General features: G+C 49.3%; 1 protein-coding gene across 6 annotated transcripts in view; it reads left to right on the top strand.

Annotated features, from left to right (window-relative positions):
- GTF2IRD1 (GTF2I repeat domain containing 1) overlaps nucleotides 1–17,010 on the top strand; it is a 160,476-nt gene that overhangs the window by 99,745 nt on the left and 43,721 nt on the right. For all 6 annotated transcript variants that reach the window (XM_084822491.1, XM_084822486.1, XM_084822492.1 and 3 more), the window contains exons 5-11: nucleotides 435–618; nucleotides 4,930–5,240; nucleotides 6,409–6,498; nucleotides 9,733–9,816; nucleotides 12,305–12,488; nucleotides 14,575–14,600; nucleotides 15,716–15,836. In XM_084822491.1, coding sequence (XP_084678617.1) covers nucleotides 435–618; nucleotides 4,930–5,240; nucleotides 6,409–6,498; nucleotides 9,733–9,816; nucleotides 12,305–12,488; nucleotides 14,575–14,600; nucleotides 15,716–15,836 — 1,000 coding nt within the window. The remainder of the gene's footprint in view (nucleotides 1–434; nucleotides 619–4,929; nucleotides 5,241–6,408; nucleotides 6,499–9,732; nucleotides 9,817–12,304; nucleotides 12,489–14,574; nucleotides 14,601–15,715; nucleotides 15,837–17,010) is intronic.

The following is a 17,010-nucleotide window of genomic DNA, read 5'->3' as shown; positions in this document are numbered from 1 at the left end:
CCGGAGCGGATTCAACACCCCACTGACACCGGAGCCACCAGTTTCCACTGGTCTTTGTTAACGGACTAACACAGCTACCCTTCTGAAGTCCGTTAAGGAAGTCAGCAGTATCGTATTGCCAGCGGAGGGCTGAAGCTAACAGGGAGACAAAGTGGCTTGCCAAAGACCGAATTCGAGTCCCCCTCCCCCAATTTCTCTTTAGACAAAAATACTGGAACGGGCTACCCTAACTTTGCCCCATCTAACTTAACAGGAGCCACTGAGAACCCAGTTCTATCTACGTAACCACCACCCCTCCATCTGTGTACTTGTGCCCTGAATTCCCTTTCTTGGTAACAGCGCAGTCTGACAAAGAGACAGATCCCTGGGATGTCCCCTTTGAACCATCCGCGGTTCAGTGCTCTGTGGTCACAATTTATCCTCCCTGCTCCCAGGTGAGGCCTTGGGGAAGAGCAGCGTGGTACCACTGCCATATGAGAAATTCTTGAAAGAGCCCGGCGTGCTGACGGTGACTGGGCTGCCCGACGGGCTCGCCTTCAGGAAACCCGCTGAGTACGACGCAAAGTCTCTGATGGCCATTTTAGAGCATAGTCACAGCATGCGCTTCAGGCTGAAAAGGTAAGAGAAAGTTCTTCTTTGAGGCCCCCATGTGCTTAGCCAATACCCTGGGCATCAAAATGGGTTGTGCACAAGCCGACTTGGAGACAAAAAGTTCTCCCTTAGAAGGGTTGCATTCAGAGATCACAGCCGACCCTGGTTTATCACAGTCGGAACACGCTTTGCCTCCTCTCTGGGCTCATGCAATCCGTGAGGGCCTGAGGCCTTTTTGACCACCTCACGATCCTCCTTCTAGTCACCAGGTCAGGTGCTTTGGCCAGTGTCTCTCCTCACACTGCCACTTTTAGGCTCTCGCCCAAAACCCTCTGTTGGTGTATTGTGATGCTTCACCACTCTCTCAATTGCTGCCACCAATAACCCCCTTTTTCTGAGCCGCTTTCGTTGTTTTTTTCGTTTTTGACCAAGCAGCCAGAATGTGGGGGTTATTCCACAAAACCCTTCCTAATAACTAAAAATGAAACTGTCTTTTAAAACTGAAAACAAAGAAGGTTTATTTGGTACGACAGGATTGGAACTGGGAACTGGGGTGGGATGAGGAAAGGCAACATGATTAAAATAAGGCAACACTATAAACGACACAATATAACTCTTGCTTTTAGTTCTATGTCCAAAACCTCTCACACTCTCTCCCACACTATTTGACACACTCCTTAACCCACAGACTCTCTCACTAGATGTTCTCACTCTTATCTCCCAATCTGTTCTCAGACTTATCTAGCTGTACCCAATCTACCTTATTCCCAGACTTATTGGACTCTCTAGAAGCAATCCTCCCACCTTCATAGAATCATAGACTAGTAGGGTTGGAAGGGGCCTGCAAGACCCTCGAGTCCAACCCCCTGCTCAATGCAGAAGTCCAGGTCAGAGCATCCCTGACAGGTGGCTGTCCAGCTTCATAGAATCATAGACTAGTAGGGTTGGAAGGGGCCTGCAAGACCCTCGAGTCCAACCCCCTGCTCAATGCAGAAGTCCAGGTCAGAGCATCCCTGACAGGTGGCTGTCCAGCTTCATAGAATCATAGACTAGTAGGGTTGGAAGGGGCCTGCAAGACCCTCGAGTCCAACCCCCTGCTCAGTGCAGAAGTCCAGGTCAGAGCATCCCTGACAGGTGGCTATCCAGCTTCATAGAATCATAGACTAGTGGAGTTGGAAGGTGCCTACAAGACCCTCGAATCCAACCCCCTGCTCAGTGCAGAAGTCCAGGTCAGAGCATCCCTGACAGGTGGCTATCCAGCTTCATAGAATCATAGACTAGTGGAGTTGGAAGGTGCCTACAAGACCCTCGAGTCCAACCCCCTGCCCAATGCAGAAGTCCAGGTCAGAGCATCCCTGACAGGTGGCTGTCCAGCTTCATAGAATCATAGACTAGTAGGGTTGGAAGGGGCCTGCAAGACCCTCGAGTCCAACCCCCTGCTCAATGCAGAAGTCCAGGTCAGAGCATCCCTGACAGGTGGCTGTCCAGCTTCATAGAATTACAGACTAGTAGGGTTGGAAGGGGCCTGCAAGACCCTCGCGTCCAACCCCCTGCTCAGTGCAGAAGTCCAGGTCAGAGCATCCCTGACAGGTGGCTATCCAGCTTCATAGAATCATAGACTAGTGGAGTTGGAAGGTGCCTACAAGACCCTCGAGTCCAACCCCCTGCCCAATGCAGGAATCCAAGTCAGAGCATCTTCGACAGATGGCTGTCCAGCCTCGTCTTGAATGCCTCCAGTGTGGGAGAGCCCACCGCCTCCCTAGGTCATGGGTTCCAGTGTCGTACTGCTCTAACCGTCTGCACAAGCTGTCATCCAATCGCACTGCATTCCGTTCTCACTCAGCCTCTTTCTTCCACTTGTCAATCTGGTCATTCTTGCCCACTCTCTGCCAAACCCCCACCTCACACTCGCCTGCCAGTCATTCCAGATACATACCAGCCACCATACATAGATACACACCTTTACTGTTTACATATCGTGCATGTGAAATCGCCGCACAATCCCCATGTCCTCGTTTTTGGCATGGCCGTGAAGATGGCATTGGAAGGTTCCACTTCTGTTTGGTGTTAACGGCAGTTCAGCATGTCATCCAAACCCTCAACTGATTAATCTTAATTCTGGTTAGCGAAGGGAGAAGGCATCTTCAGAAACTACGGTTTGAAGATGGGTTGTTTGAAACCAAACTGTAGTTATGATTAACCTCAGCTTGTTGGGTTCAGATGATATGACAAGCCACGGCTAATTGAAAGTGGAAGCAGAAGCTTCCAAGTCCTCCATACGGCCACCCACCCTTGCTGGGTCCGGACATCATGACAAGCTGCGCCCTGCTAGGGTAATTTGGTAAATTGGGCGGCACGCAACCGATTTGCAAGGGATGGTTAACCAGCCACCATGGCTTATTAACCACCCTCAGGTCGTGTGAACCCAGTCAGTGAGTCAGATCAATAGGAAGGGGACATTTCAAGAAGTGACGTTTTTCTGACCACTGCAAAAAATGCAGATTCAAGGGTTTGTCTTTGTGCATGGCAAGAAAACACTATACCTGCTGGGGAATGTTCTCCTATTCCTGGGCTAGAAATCTGAAACTTGGGGGGCAGGTGGGAGGGCAGTGAAAATGGTCAGGACAAAACCAGTCCTGCGTGGAAAGGTTGAAGGAACCAGGTGTTTTTAGCCTGGAGAAGAGACAACTTGACAGGGGATGTAAAGAGCTGTTTCCAGGAACTACTGCGAACCCATACATCTGTGGACTGCTGGCCCCTGACCAGGGGCTGCATTCACTGGGTAATGAACTGTTCCTGGGCTCCAGAGTGAGTCAGGCCAGCCACTGGCTTTTCCCAACTTGGAAGGACTATAAAGGCTTCCTGTTCAAGATGGGGGAATATGCATGTTCACTGTGGCTGACTCCTGGCTTGTGACTCCTGGCTCCTGGTCTGTGACTCCTGGCTTGTGACTCCTGGCTCCTGGTCTGTGACTCCTGGCTTGTGACTCCTGGCTCCTGGTCTGTGACTCCTGGCTTGTGACTCCTGGCTCCTGGTCTGTGACTCCTGGCTTGTGACTCCTGGCTCCTGGTCCCCAGGCCAGGGGCTGCCAAGACCCCGGAGAGGAGGCTTGCAATATAAGGCCTTCACCCCAGCTCCGTTTTCTCACTCCTTCTCACTCCCGCAAGCCCATATCATCATCATAATGGTCATCTTGCTAGTAATTATAAAAATCTCCCGCTGGGATGCCTTATTTCTTCTGGACCGGATAATACAGGTTTTGAAATGTGCAGGGGGTGGGCTGGGCTTGATGGTCCAGACTCTGGGTGGGGTGGTGGTGGCAGACATTAACCTTCTGTTCTTTTAAGAACACAGGAAGGGCTCTGCCAGATCAGACCAAAGGCCTGCCTCATCCAGTATCCTGTTTCCCACAGCAGCCAGCCAGAAGCCCCAGCTTCGACAGGAGCGCAAGAACCCTCTCCCTTCCTTGCTCTGTAGCACTTCGTGTCCAGTGCCTGGGGGACATGGGCAGGAGGGTGCAGCTACACTCCTGTCCTGCTTGGAGTCTTCTCCTTGGGGCACCTGGCTGGCCACTTTGGAAACAGAATGCTGGACCACGGAGGCCTTTGATCTGATCCAGCATGGCTCTTCCTACGTTCCCTCACCACCACCAGCTATACCAGCAGGCTCTACTGAGGGAGGTGAGAGGGGGAGATAGGACCATTCTGCCAGCCCTGCGAAAGGACTTAGGGCGCAGTCCTATTGGGATGGCTGTAAGCATTCGAACTCAGAGGCTGATGGCCACCCAATGCAGAGTGAGTGGCACAGCAGAGCCGATCCTCACCTCCATGCTCCTCCCACTCTGCATTTCAGCTAGACGGGCCTTTTCACCCATCTACCGGAGGAGCTGTGAGCAGGAGGGAATAGGGGAGGCTGGAGGATTCCTCCTAAGCTGGCCTCCCCAGTCCCCGCCCCTCCCTGCCCACGGGAACGCCCCCTTTACCACCACGCTGGCTCTGAGGGGGAGGGGGCAGGGAGCTTGGACTCCTGGGTCTGAGGTCGGAGTGCTGTCTCCAACCTCGGATCCAGGAATCCGAACTATCCTATGGCCCCCCAAACGCTGTCTAGGAGCCGTAGGATTGCTCTCTTCATTTCTCTTCCTCTTCCCTCCTCGTTCCTTTTTCCTTGCGTGCCGTGTCTTTTTAGACTGTAAGCCTATACGACTTTAAGACTGTCTTGTTTTACTGTTTACATGCAGGGAGACTTTTGGGCTGAGGCCTAAACATGCTTCAAATAAATAAATACATAAATAAACATATGTGCTTCTGAAACTTACCTGCGGTTTCCTCCTCCTCATAGGCCGCCTGAGGACTCCATCCGGGAGCCCAACCCTAGTGTCGAGGTGAACTCTTCTCCCGTGACGTCAAAGGGGAACCGAGAGCCTGGCCTTAACAATGTGCATACTAAACCAGCCAATCAGGACGCTCTCTCTGGCGTCACCGCAAACAGTTTCCTGTACGGCATGTCGCTGCCCGCCCAGATTGCCATGGAGATAAAGCAGGAGGGGCCTGCTGGTTGGCACGGGATGAACGTGGTTGGCGAGACGCTCAGGCCCCGGCCATCAGGAGAAGCGAAGGTGCCTTCGCCACAGGAGTTCGGTGACTGCTGTGGTAATGGCCTTAATGTTTGCTGTCCAAGGAGTGGCTGTTCAGAGTCTTTGGAAAGGCCCTGATGTGCCTTGGATCAGAACTAAAGTTGGGGGGAACAGGAAGGGTGTAATGATGGCTTTGATGGGGTCACACGTCCGCTGCTCCTAGACAGGAAGTGACCAAACCAGCCGTGTCCCCCAGGCCCGCAAAAGGCATGGTTGCTGGAGGCTGGGTAACTTTGGGGTAATGGCCAAGGAGGTGAAAGGGAGAAGTAGTCGGGAAAAAGCTTCAGCTTTCCTTCTGGCGTCAGGTAAGGAGATCCCTGACGCCCTCGCTTTGGAGAGAGGGCCACATGCCCCCTCACACACACTGCTATCTGTAGGTACCAGGGACTACTAATGGGTGACGTCCCCTTGGCTTAGTTCGGAATTGCCTTGTGATTTACTGGCTTTCTCCGAGAGTTCTCAGGATGAGCTCGTCTGTTTTTCGAGCCTTCTCTCCGGTGTCATAAACTGAGCTTGCGAGCTGGATGAGGGACAACGACAACCACACGTTTGCCCCCAAACGACCCAGGGCTGAGCCAAAACAGCCGTTTCTGCATTCTGAGCCACTGAACTTCTCGGGACAGCGGTGCTCGATTTGCAATGCACCCAGGCCATGCAGAGGTGGGAAGCACTCCAGGAGAGCTGCGGTTTTCATTTCCCACAATGTCCTTGAACGAAGTTATGTTGCTCCAGGGCCTTGTGGGAAAGTTTATATTTTAATTCCCCACAATGCCCTGATCCAATGCTACGTCAGGGGCATTGTGGGGGATTTAAATGTTGGCTCCCAGAGTTGGCCCCTGGTGGCTCTGATGTCAGTGAGGCACTAAATCCGCTCCGGGTTTCAGTCAGAACCAGTCAGAACTCTAAAGGAGCTATCCTCACACCTTGGAGAGCTCCTTTAGAGTTCTGACTGAAACCCAGAGTGGATTCACCGCCCCAGTGACATCAGAGCCACATAGGTCAGAAAGCATGGAGTCCGGGCTGGCTGTGAGCTGCAGCCTCTTCCTCAGGTTTTCTTTAAAGTAATCTGCACTGGATGTTGCAACAGCCCTCTTTCCTTTGCTCCTGTTCTGTTTTGATTTCTCTCTCCCTCCCTCAGCCTCTCAATCCTCATTTTGTTTGCTTCCGCCCTTTCTGGTGTCCAGGACAGAAATCTACCCTCCCGGGCGGTCCACTCATCCAAAACGTCCACTCCTCTAAACGCATCCTTTTCTCCATCGTCCATGACAAATCAGGTAGGGTTCCGCTCGCTGATGCTTGAAAAGCGCAAGGGGATTTGTGGCGTGGAGCTGTGAACTTAAATTACTTGGTGCTCTGGCTGGGGAAAGGCAGAGCAAAAAAGGAATCGGAGGGCAGCACCCAACGACAGACAAAGACTTTGCCTGCCCCAGGACAACCCGAGTGGCTGGTTGGGACCTTATGAAAAAATGGACAAAATAGACCAGTTTGCAGGTCATGGCAAACCGTGGCTTGGTGTGACATGAGCGGGCCTCCGGCTTCACAAAGTCCCTCCTGGAGCAACTCCCCTACGAGGGAGGGTTACAACAGCTGGGATTGTTTAGCTTGGAAAAAAGGAGGGTGAAGGGAGATATGAGAGAGGTGGACAGAATGATGCCTGGTGTGGAGAAGGTGGATAGGGAGACATTTTTCTCCCTCGTGATACTAGAACCCAGTGGGGTCATCGCATGAAGCTGATGGGTGGGAGATTCAGGACAGATCAAAGGCAAGGCTTCGTCACACAGCGCAGGGTCAGACTATGGAATTCGCTACTGAAAGACATAGCGATGGCCACTCATTTTGATGGCCTTAAAAGGGGATTGGACAAATTCCTGCAGGAGAAGGCTATTAGTGGCTACTAGTCCTCATGATTATGTGCTATCTCCAGTACCAGAAGCAGTGAGCCTATGTACACCATCTGCAGGGAAAATGGGCGGGAGGGTGCTATAGCACTTGTGTCCTGTTTGTGGGTTTCTCGTGGGCAGCTGGTTGGCCACTGTGTGAAAGGAATGCTGGGCTAGGTGGACCCTTGGTCTGATCCAGCATGGCTCTTCTTATGTTCTTAGTATCTCCTTGCCCTCTCCACTTCCCTTCTGTAAGCATTGGAAACTGCCTATTCCAGAGTCAAACCATTAGCCCACCTAGACAGTATTGTTTACACCAAGGGTGGGCATAGCCAGTGGTGAGGGACGATGGGAGATGCAGTCCAACGACATCTGGAAGGCCACAGGTTGGTCATCCCAGGTCTACACTGAGTGTACACTGCAGCTCTCCAGGCTTCAAGGAGGATTCTTTCCCAGCTCTACCTAGAGATGATGCTGGAGACTGAAACTGTGACCTTCTGTGTGCAAAGCAGGGACTCCACCACTGAGTTCCAGCCCCTAGTAAAACAGCTGCCTAATTTCAAGATAGATCAATGGTCCATCTAGCACAGTATTGCCTGCACCACCTGACAGTACCATTCTCCTCGGTTTCAGGATCTTTCTTGGGGATGCCAGGGATTGAATGTGGGATTTTTTGCAAGCACGCACCATCCTCCAGGACCTCTCCCGCTCTTTGCAACAATTTCTCCGGCTTTTTTTAGATTGAGGAAAGTGTGGGATTATTTAGAAAGGGCGGAATAAGACTCTCGTGTATTTGTGCAATTCCACTATGCAACACCGCCATCTAGTGGTTGTGTGATATATAGGAAGCCAGAGGGAGAAAAACCCTGGGGGAAAAAACCACATAAAGGAGCTGATCTTATTCCTGCAAAGAATCCAGAAACAGAAGCCTTGGTAAAGGTGCAGGTTAAAAGCCTCATGCAGAAAAGTCCTAAGTGGCGGCGGAGTTTCAGACAGGCGCCTGTGTTTCCCAGTTCTACCTGGAGGTGCTGGGGATTGAACCCGGGGCCTTCTGCATGTTCTCTGCCACTGAGCTAATCCCCCCCACCCCTGCCCTGCTTTCATAATATTATCTGCTTAGACTTGCAGTTCTGCAGAGCCTCTCTCCTTTCTTTTTGGCCTCTCCAAGTCAAGGGCTCCCTGATAACCCCTGCTTCTGGTTTCTGATGAACTGTTCAACATTGCTTCTCTGAGACCTCCTTAGTTTTTATAGGATGTTTTAACATTTTGACACCTGTTTTTTTAATATATATATATATATATATATACACACACACACATACACACATACACACACACACATACACACACATACATACACACACATACACTTTATATACTGTTTTGTTGTTCCTAACAGGACGGGTTATAAACATTTTAATAAACAAATACATAACATTTGGCTTGCCAGGAACTGGGAAAGGTTTCTGTTTCAGTTTTAACGCTGGATACGCCGCTCTTCGATACAAAATATTTTTTCCCCCAGCGGGGGGGGGGGGGGCGGCTTTCCAAATAAAACAAGAAATACAGCGTAAAACAAGGCCATTTCTTTGTTTATTTTTAATGAAGGCAGATAAAAGCAGCTTAACGCACCGCTGATGAAACTGAGGGTTCACTTAAAAGGCCTGGGAAAACCCAGAGTTCTGGGCCTGGTGCTGAAAATGGTTCCGACTAGGCTTCAGGTGAGCTTTCTTGGGGAGAGCAATCCGGGAGAGGGCACGACCAGCCACTCTTATAGGGAGGTGTGAGGCCAGTCAGGAGGTTGCTGGGAGTCACCTGACTATGACACTGAATAAAGTCACTGACTGTGTAGCTGCCTGGGGGATTCTGGGAATTATAGTCCAGCACATCTGGAGGGCATCAGGGCAGGGCTGATGTACAGCAATCCAGAACATGTCTATGCCCATTGAGTTCAGTGGGTCTTGCTCCCAGCTAAATGGGCATTGCACTGCAACCTAAAGGGAGATGGACTGAAGGTTTGAAGTTGCAGCATCTATTGCTGGTTGCACGTTCGGCCTTGCTGTGTGATATTTTTGGAAACCATCTGTTTACGAGGGTTTGAACCCAGTGCAGCAAAAGCCTGCCTGGCTTTCTCTCAAGTAGAGTTGGGGAGAAACAACCTGGGTTCCACAAGAACATCAGAAGAGCCCTGCTGGATCAGACCAAGGGTCCATCTAGTCCAGCATTCTGTTCACACAGCGGCCAACCAGCTGTCAACCAGGGACCCACAAGAAGGGCATGAGCACAACAGCACCCTCCCACCCATGTTCCCCAGCAACTGGGGTACATAGGCTCACTGCCTCTGGTTCTGGAGGGAGCACATAGCCATCAGGACTAGTAGCCATTGCTAGCCTTTTCCTCCAGGAATTTGTCCAGCCCCTGTTGAAAGCCATCCAAATGGGTGGCCATCACTACATCCTGCGGTAGCGAGTTCCACAGTTTGACTCTGTGCTGTGTGAAGAAGTCCTGCCTTTTCTCTGCCCTGAATCTCCCACCAATCAGCTTCACAGGAGGACCCCGGGTTCCTGAGTCAGGAGACGGTTCTGTCACGTCGGTGCCACGAGGAATCTTCTCATTTTGTTTTGCTAGATAAATGGGACAGTTTTATAAAAGAAACCGAAGATATCAACACCCTGAGGGAATGTGTGCAAATTCTATTTAACAGCAGATATGGTGAGTGGGCGTGAGGCTCGGGTTTGTCATCTGCAGTGCGTATGGCTTGCATGTCATTATGGAGCCATCTTCGGATCTGTGTGTGTGTACGTGCCGGTTTCTTTTGGGGTGTTTTTCCCCTTTAATTATTGTTTTGATTCCCTGACACAGCAGTAGACGCCATATGTTGTTTGTCCCTTCCCTTAATGGCTTTCTTGGCACAGCGTAGTCAGGGCCCACAGCTTCTAATTAATGCAAACGTCTCCTGTTCCGAAAGGTCCGCTCCGCCAGGCAGTAAATGTATAATTGGCCTACCCGGGTGCCTCGATGAAAGGCTCTCTCAGAGCCCAAACAGATGGGACGGCAGCCGCGGGGACAGCCGTTGCCTGTGCCGAGGGCGGGGGAACCTGTGTCCCTCCAGATGTTGCTGCCCATTTCACCTAACCGTTGCCCATGCTGGCAGGGGCTGATGGGAGTTGTATTCCAACAACATCCAGAGAGTGGAGGCTGGTGGGGCAGTGGATCCGCTCCAGGTTTCACTCAGAACTCTAAAGGAGCTCCGCACCTTTAAGCTCCGCACCTTAAAGGAGCTCTGCACCTTTCAGAGTTGTGACTGGTTCCGACTGAAGCCCGGAGCGGATTCACTGCCCCACTGACATCGGAGCCACCAGACTTCGCTGCCTATAGGTTCCCCCGCAGTGGCCTGTGTACATGTCCCAGAAGTGCCTCGTCATCTATGCAGTTGCCCCCTGTGCGTGTACAGTTAGGACATCACCACCCCCTCCCTGCTTTGCGCTCGCCCCGTGAGGGTTGGGCTGCAAAACAGGGACCAGCTCAGCCCATGCGCTTTATGGCTGAGAAGGGATTTGAACCCATTGTTTCTCTGTCCTAGTAAAACACTCTAGCCCAGCTTTACTTTTATTTGTTTATTTATTTATTGTATTTTTTTATCCTGCTCCTCAGCCGAAAAAGGCTCCCGGAGCAGCTTACAATCAATGAACAAACAAGACAGCCCCTGCCCGCAGGCTTACAATCTAAAAAAGACACGACACACAAGGAAAAGGCAACAGGGAAGGGAGAAAAAAGAATTAAGTAGACTTACAGCAGGGCTGGTGGGATGGCCCTGTTCTCCCCTCTCATCTTCCAAAGGATGAGCATGGGAGCCATGGTGGCTGAGAATGATGGGAATTGCAGTCTAACCCATTTGAAGGGCACCAGGTTTGGAGGGGGGCTGCTTTAGACACTGGTTGTCTTGAAAATGGGAAGGATGGCCATTATTATTATCATCCTTATTATCATTATCATTATTAGCTTTTGTACAAGTTTCTTTCTGTTTTTCTTTTCTCCTCTTTCAATCTCTTTCTTCTTTCTTTTTCTCTCATTTTCTCTCTCTCTCGCCCCTCTTTCATTCTCTTTCTTCTTTCTTTCTTTCTTTCTTTCTTTCTTTCTCTCATTTCCCTCCTCTTTCATTCTCTTTCTTCTTTCTTTCTTTCTTTCTTTCTTTCTATTTTTCTCTCTCATTTTCTCTCTCCTCTTTCATTCTTCATTTCTCTTTTTTCTGTCTGTCTCATTCTCTCTGTCTCTCCTCTCTTTCTTCTTTCTTTCTTTCTTTCTTTCTTTCTTGTTTCCCTCTCTCATTTTCTCTCTCTCTCTCCTCTTTCATTCTTCATTTCTCTTTTTTCTGTCAGTCTGTCTCATTTTCTCTGTCTCTCCTTTCTTTCTCCTCTCTTTCATGCTCTTTCTCCTTTCTTTCTTTCTTTCATTCATTCATTTCTCTCTTTCTCTTTCTTTCTTTCTCTCTTCTTTCTTTCTTTCTTTTTTCTCTCGTTCTCTTTCTTTCTTCTCTGATATCTTGGCTTTCCAAGGGCTGGGTGAGGTAAACATTAGAGAAGAAATTGGGAGAAATGGAAGATGAGGCGGGGGGTGGGGGCAGGGTTGATTACCAATGTTCAGTACTTTGTTCATCATTTCTATTACTGAAAACAATTAGAAAACAATTATTAAGGACAACACAACCAACACACCCTTGTGAAGTCAGTCAGTATTAATAGGTCCATATTGCGAAGAGAAAACTCTCTGGAAAAGACCCTGATGCTGGGAAAGACTGAAGGCAAAAGGAGAAGGGGACGGCAGAGGGTGAGATGGCTAGATAGCATCACCGATGCAATGGATATGGACTTGAGCACGCTCCGGGAGAGAGCGCAGGACAGGAAGGCCTGGCATGCTATGGTCCATGGGGTCACAAAGAGTCGGACACGACTGAACGACTGAACAACAATTGCAGACAGAAGGGCCTGGGGCTGAGAGATTGGGTCGGGCGGAAGGCCACCTAGTTAGTTCATGGCAGGTGTGACATTTGAACTCGGGACATCCTGATTTGGAGCATCATCTCTGAGCTGGTATATAATATACAGGCACTCTCTGTATGAGTATATCTGTGCTGCTTTAAAATGTTATGAATGCCCCAGCTGTTCTTACCCTTAAAGGCTAAATGTTCTCCCACTTTCAGCTGAAGCGTTGGGGCTGGATCATATGGTGCCCGTCCCGTACCGGAAAATCGCTTGCGACCCAGAAGCAGTAGAAATCATTGGGATTCCAGACAAAATCCCGTTCAAACGGCCCTGCACGTACGGAGTCCCCAAGCTCAAGCGAATATTGGAAGAAAGGCACAACATCCATTTTGTGATCAAAAGGTACTTGACTGATCCGGGAGTCTGAAGGGGGAACTACAAAGTACTGGGCAAAAGCTTAACTCAGCTCAGGGTTGGGCTTTGTAAAGAGATCTACTTTCCCCCAAATTGCTGTTTTTCTTCAGCTCAGTTCTGGAGTAAGGGTCAGAACACATGCTACGTTGATTATGTAGTGTGCAGCATCCTTTCTCGTTTTTGTTTACTCAGAAGTAAGTAAGTGGGGCCTAGATCCAGATTGGGACCACTGCATGCGGGGATGGCAGGTTTAATCCTTCCCTCCCCAGCTGTTTCCCTCCCAAAATTCATCCTCCTGTACAAAAAATATAGGAAAAAGGGGAATAAAATGAGAGAGACAGACAGACAGACACACAGACAGACTGGATAACAGGGGTGGACAACTTGCAATCCTCCAGATGTTTTGGCCTACAACTCCTATCAGCCCTAGCCAATATGGCCAATGGTGAGGGACAATGGAAGCTGTAGGCCAAAAAAATATGGAGGACCACCAGTCCCTGTGTCCCCGCTCTAAAATGAGAGATGTTCTGTAATCGGCGTGATGTGTAGTTTGATGCTAAGACAGCTTTAAAAGGGATTAGACCATTTTATGGAGGATAGGGCTAATCACAGCTATTAGTCATAATAGCTAAATAGAACCTCCATGTTTGGAGGTAGTATACCTCTGAATATGATTTGCTGGGGGCAGACAGTGGGGTAGGGCTGTTGCCTTTGTGCTCTGCTTGTGGACATCCTGGAAGCATCTGGTGGGAACTTCTGTCCAATCCAGCAAGGCTTTTCCATTTTCCTCCCTGGTGACTGCTTGCTGTGATGAAACCTTGCATAGCATGCTAGCAATTTCTTCATTGCTTCGAGCAGCAGTTTCCTAAGCCTTTCCAGGTCTGGTTTTGTCCCAGAGCTTCTCTACCTGAGCGATTTATTGCACGCTTGTGATTGGTCACTCATTGAAGTTAGTGGGTCCTTTACACGATGTCGTCAGCCTCTATGACATCTCCCACACTTTTCCCTGTTTATTCCACGTGCAAAAGGATCGGAGATAACACAAAAAGGGATGTTATTCTGACCTATCGTCTGTGTGAAATGCTGGCGTAGTGCTGTCACATGCTAAATGGACAGTGCCATCTAGTGACTGTAAACTGAAACACACCAAAACATATAGAACTTGCTGAGGAAGGACTTTCCTCGATTCTAACCATGTGTCCGCTGTGTAAAGGAGCCCATCGTAATCCCACAAAGAAACCGAAAGCAGAAAGCCCTGGTAAGGATGTGGGGGTTTTGCTTAATGTAGAGAAGCTTCCAGTCTGCAACTGTGGATCCACATTAAGCCTAAGCAGGTGTTACAAAATTGAACGTGTGAAGGAGACACGGGGACCCATACACCAGCTACACACACGTGTGTGTCCTCCCCGTGTTCACCGGAAAGGCCTGAAAAGAGACTATAATCATGTTTGGCTGAACACAGTCATGATTTTCTTTGCAATCAGAGGCAGTTTCACTCCCGTAATGCTGCATAGGGCTTTTGATGCCATATGGGTTGAATCCAGTAGTATCCTTCTGCCAGCCAAATAGACACCTTTGGCAGATTGAATCCACCCCTGCAGTTCACTGCACCCCCCCTCAAATCTGCTTTGAAGGTTGGGGGACCCTCCGAAGCAGATTTGGGGGGCGGCGTTCAGGTGACCGCAAGGGAAGGGAAGGGAAACTCCCATTGCATGAGCAGAGTTCCACCCGTACAATGTTGGACTTAGCCTTCTATCTGTCTCTCCCTCCGTTGATCATTGTGTTGAAAAGGACATTTTGGCAAGTTTCTCATGTTCCGCAGCAGCGAAGAAATTTCCTCTTCCTCGTAACGGTTAAACATGAAGGATCCCTGTCCTTTGTTCCATATGCCAACAAATGAAAATAGCAGCAGTGGTGATCCCTCTGGTCCAATTCGCCTAAGATCAAGGGAAGACCCACCAGCTGAAGATCAATGAAGTATACTTGAAAGTCACTTGAACGTAAATTACAAATGGAAGTCTTTAATTATCTTTCCGCCTTCCCTCCAGTTTAATTGTTTTTCCTTCCTTCATAGGATGTTTGATGAACGAATTTTTACAGGTATGTTATGCATCCTCTTTTGTCTCTCTGGAAAAATTACTCTCTGATCCTCTTGGGTTTGACTTAGATATAAGCAGAGCCTTAGAGGTTTTCTCCCCAGTTTCATCATTGGTGGTCTGCACTCGCTAACTTGAGGAAGAGGATGGGAGAGTTCGTACATAACACTAAACCGTGGGTTAGAGTTATGAGGATGAACTGCAGCTCACGGACTCCCCTCTTCCTCTCTGCTACTCCAAAACAACTGTGAAGAAGAGTTCAGAAGTTTCTGATTCCATTTTAGATTAGCCACAGCTTGTCATGTTGTCTGAAAAAGCCACCTAAACTGTGGTTAATCTTAACTATAGTTTGTTGGAGCAAGCCAGCTTCATGACCCATGGTTCGAAGCTGGCTTGTTTCAAACACACCATAGTTGAGATTAACCAAAGTTTGTCTGGTCTGGACAACACGACAAGGTGTGATCAATTAGAAATGGAAATGAAAGCTTCTGAACTCCAGAGGAAGGGGGAGTATGTGAGCTTAAGGCTTGCTACAGCTCACCCTCGAAACACTAAACTATGGGTTAGCATTTTATGCAAACCAGCTCAGTATAAGAGAGGCAAGAGATTCTCGTGATGTCTATTTGATGACCCAAATACCAGATTCTGTCTTTGTGCAGTAATTTTGTGGGTGAATGGATTATGCTCGTGTGTGTGCAGTGAAGCTTTCCAAATCCATTGGAAGACGTTTGCGCTCTTTTACTTTCAAGGGGATTTGAATCTCTCCCTCCACCATATACCTCTATCAGGAACTTTAAAAACCTTCTGTAAATGGCAAACTGGGAGAATGGAGGTTATGCCTGGACATTGGCATTACAAAGTTCTAAATCGGGGATGGAGAACTTTTTTTTGTTGGGGGCCATGTTCCCTTGGAGGTATTTGTGGGCTGCATGCTAGCGATGGGGGGGGAGTCGAGCCAAACGTGGGTGGAGCCAAAGCCAGGGAAGGCGGGGCTGGCAGAGTGGTCTGACGTCCGCTTGCAGCCCTGAGCCTACAGACGCTCCCGCCCCCGGATCTAAATCCATCACCTGGAAAACACTTTTCTTTCTTTTCCTCATGCTGTGCTATCCTCACAACCAGGAAGTAAATTTACCAAAGATTCAACAAAGATTGAGCCATCCAGTCCCTCCGGGGAAATCTCTCCTGACCCGCACAGAATGGCATTTCTTGATCTAGCAGGGACTTCGCAGGCTAATCATAGGTAAGGTCATTTCACCCTACAAATATCTTGACCTTGTGCTCCCATAGCACATTTAATTAATTTATTTATTACAAGGCTTCTAAGGGCATAATCCTGTGGCCGCAAGACAGGGAACCTGTCCTCCGAGGTCGCTTCCCAGAACTCCGAGGTCGGTTCCCAGAAAACCGCCTCCCCAGCCTCCTTGTAGGTGCTGCAGTTCACCCCCGGCTCCGTCCTCAAAAGGGCAGCATGGAGCGGGGGAAATGGGGGTGATCCTGGGGGAGGGGAGGGGACAGCAGAAGTGCTGTTATGATGCTTCCTATGCGCTGTCTGGCCTCCCACCTCCTGCTCTGACCCGCTCTGGCTGGAGAGCCGAAATCAACCATTTAGCCATGAATGCAGGGGCGGTGGAGAGCAGAGGAGAAGATCCCCTCCACGCTCCACCCGCCCTGCATTGGATAGTTGGTTGCCTCCGAGTTCGGAGGCGGCCGACTATCCCCATCGGATTGCACCCTAAGCCTTCTTTCTGGCCTCACAAGATGGTTTATGAGTTAGATGTTAAAACCCATAAATGCAGAAATCATTTCAAAATATATCAAATCCCTTAATGAAGAGCAACAGATTAAAAAAATTCTCAAAACACAGCTCATCAGACAAACGCAGCATGAATTTTTTAAAAAGCATTCAGAGGTGTTAAAAAAACAACAACACTCAGCAATGATGGGGCAATATGTATTTCCCAGGGGAAATACAGGCCCACTACCAAAAAGGCCCTGTTCCTGGTTCTCCCAAACCGAATAGCTCATACTGGTGGGCATGGGACCAAGACCTCAGACACAGAACTTACAGCTCTGGGAGGCTCATACAGGTGCAGGGGGGTCCTTCAGATATCCTGGTCCCAAAGATGCTGTTGGACTATAAACCCTGTCCTCCTTGACCATTGTCTGTTCTGGCTGGTGATGATGGGAATTGTAATCCACCATCTTGGGGCCAAAGGTTGAGAAAGGCTGGTTTAGGGTTTCTCAGTGCTCTGCCTGGAGATGCGAAGACCTGGGGAAAAAACTAGAAAATTCGGGGTGGGGGGGACCTTTTTCCCTGTTTTTTTCTGAGGACTGTTTTTGTTTTCTTCCGAAAAACTGACCAGCTTTGGATAGGGAATATTTTCTTTGAGAATGATGAATAAAATATTTACGTC

This window comes from Heloderma suspectum, chromosome 16 (assembly GCF_057233095.1).
Source record: "Heloderma suspectum isolate Gila_16-S chromosome 16, 16-S_ref, whole genome shotgun sequence".
NCBI lineage: Eukaryota > Metazoa > Chordata > Lepidosauria > Squamata > Helodermatidae > Heloderma > Heloderma suspectum.
Note: the sequence above shows the minus strand (reverse complement) of the source record. Positions and strands in the feature narration are given on the sequence as shown.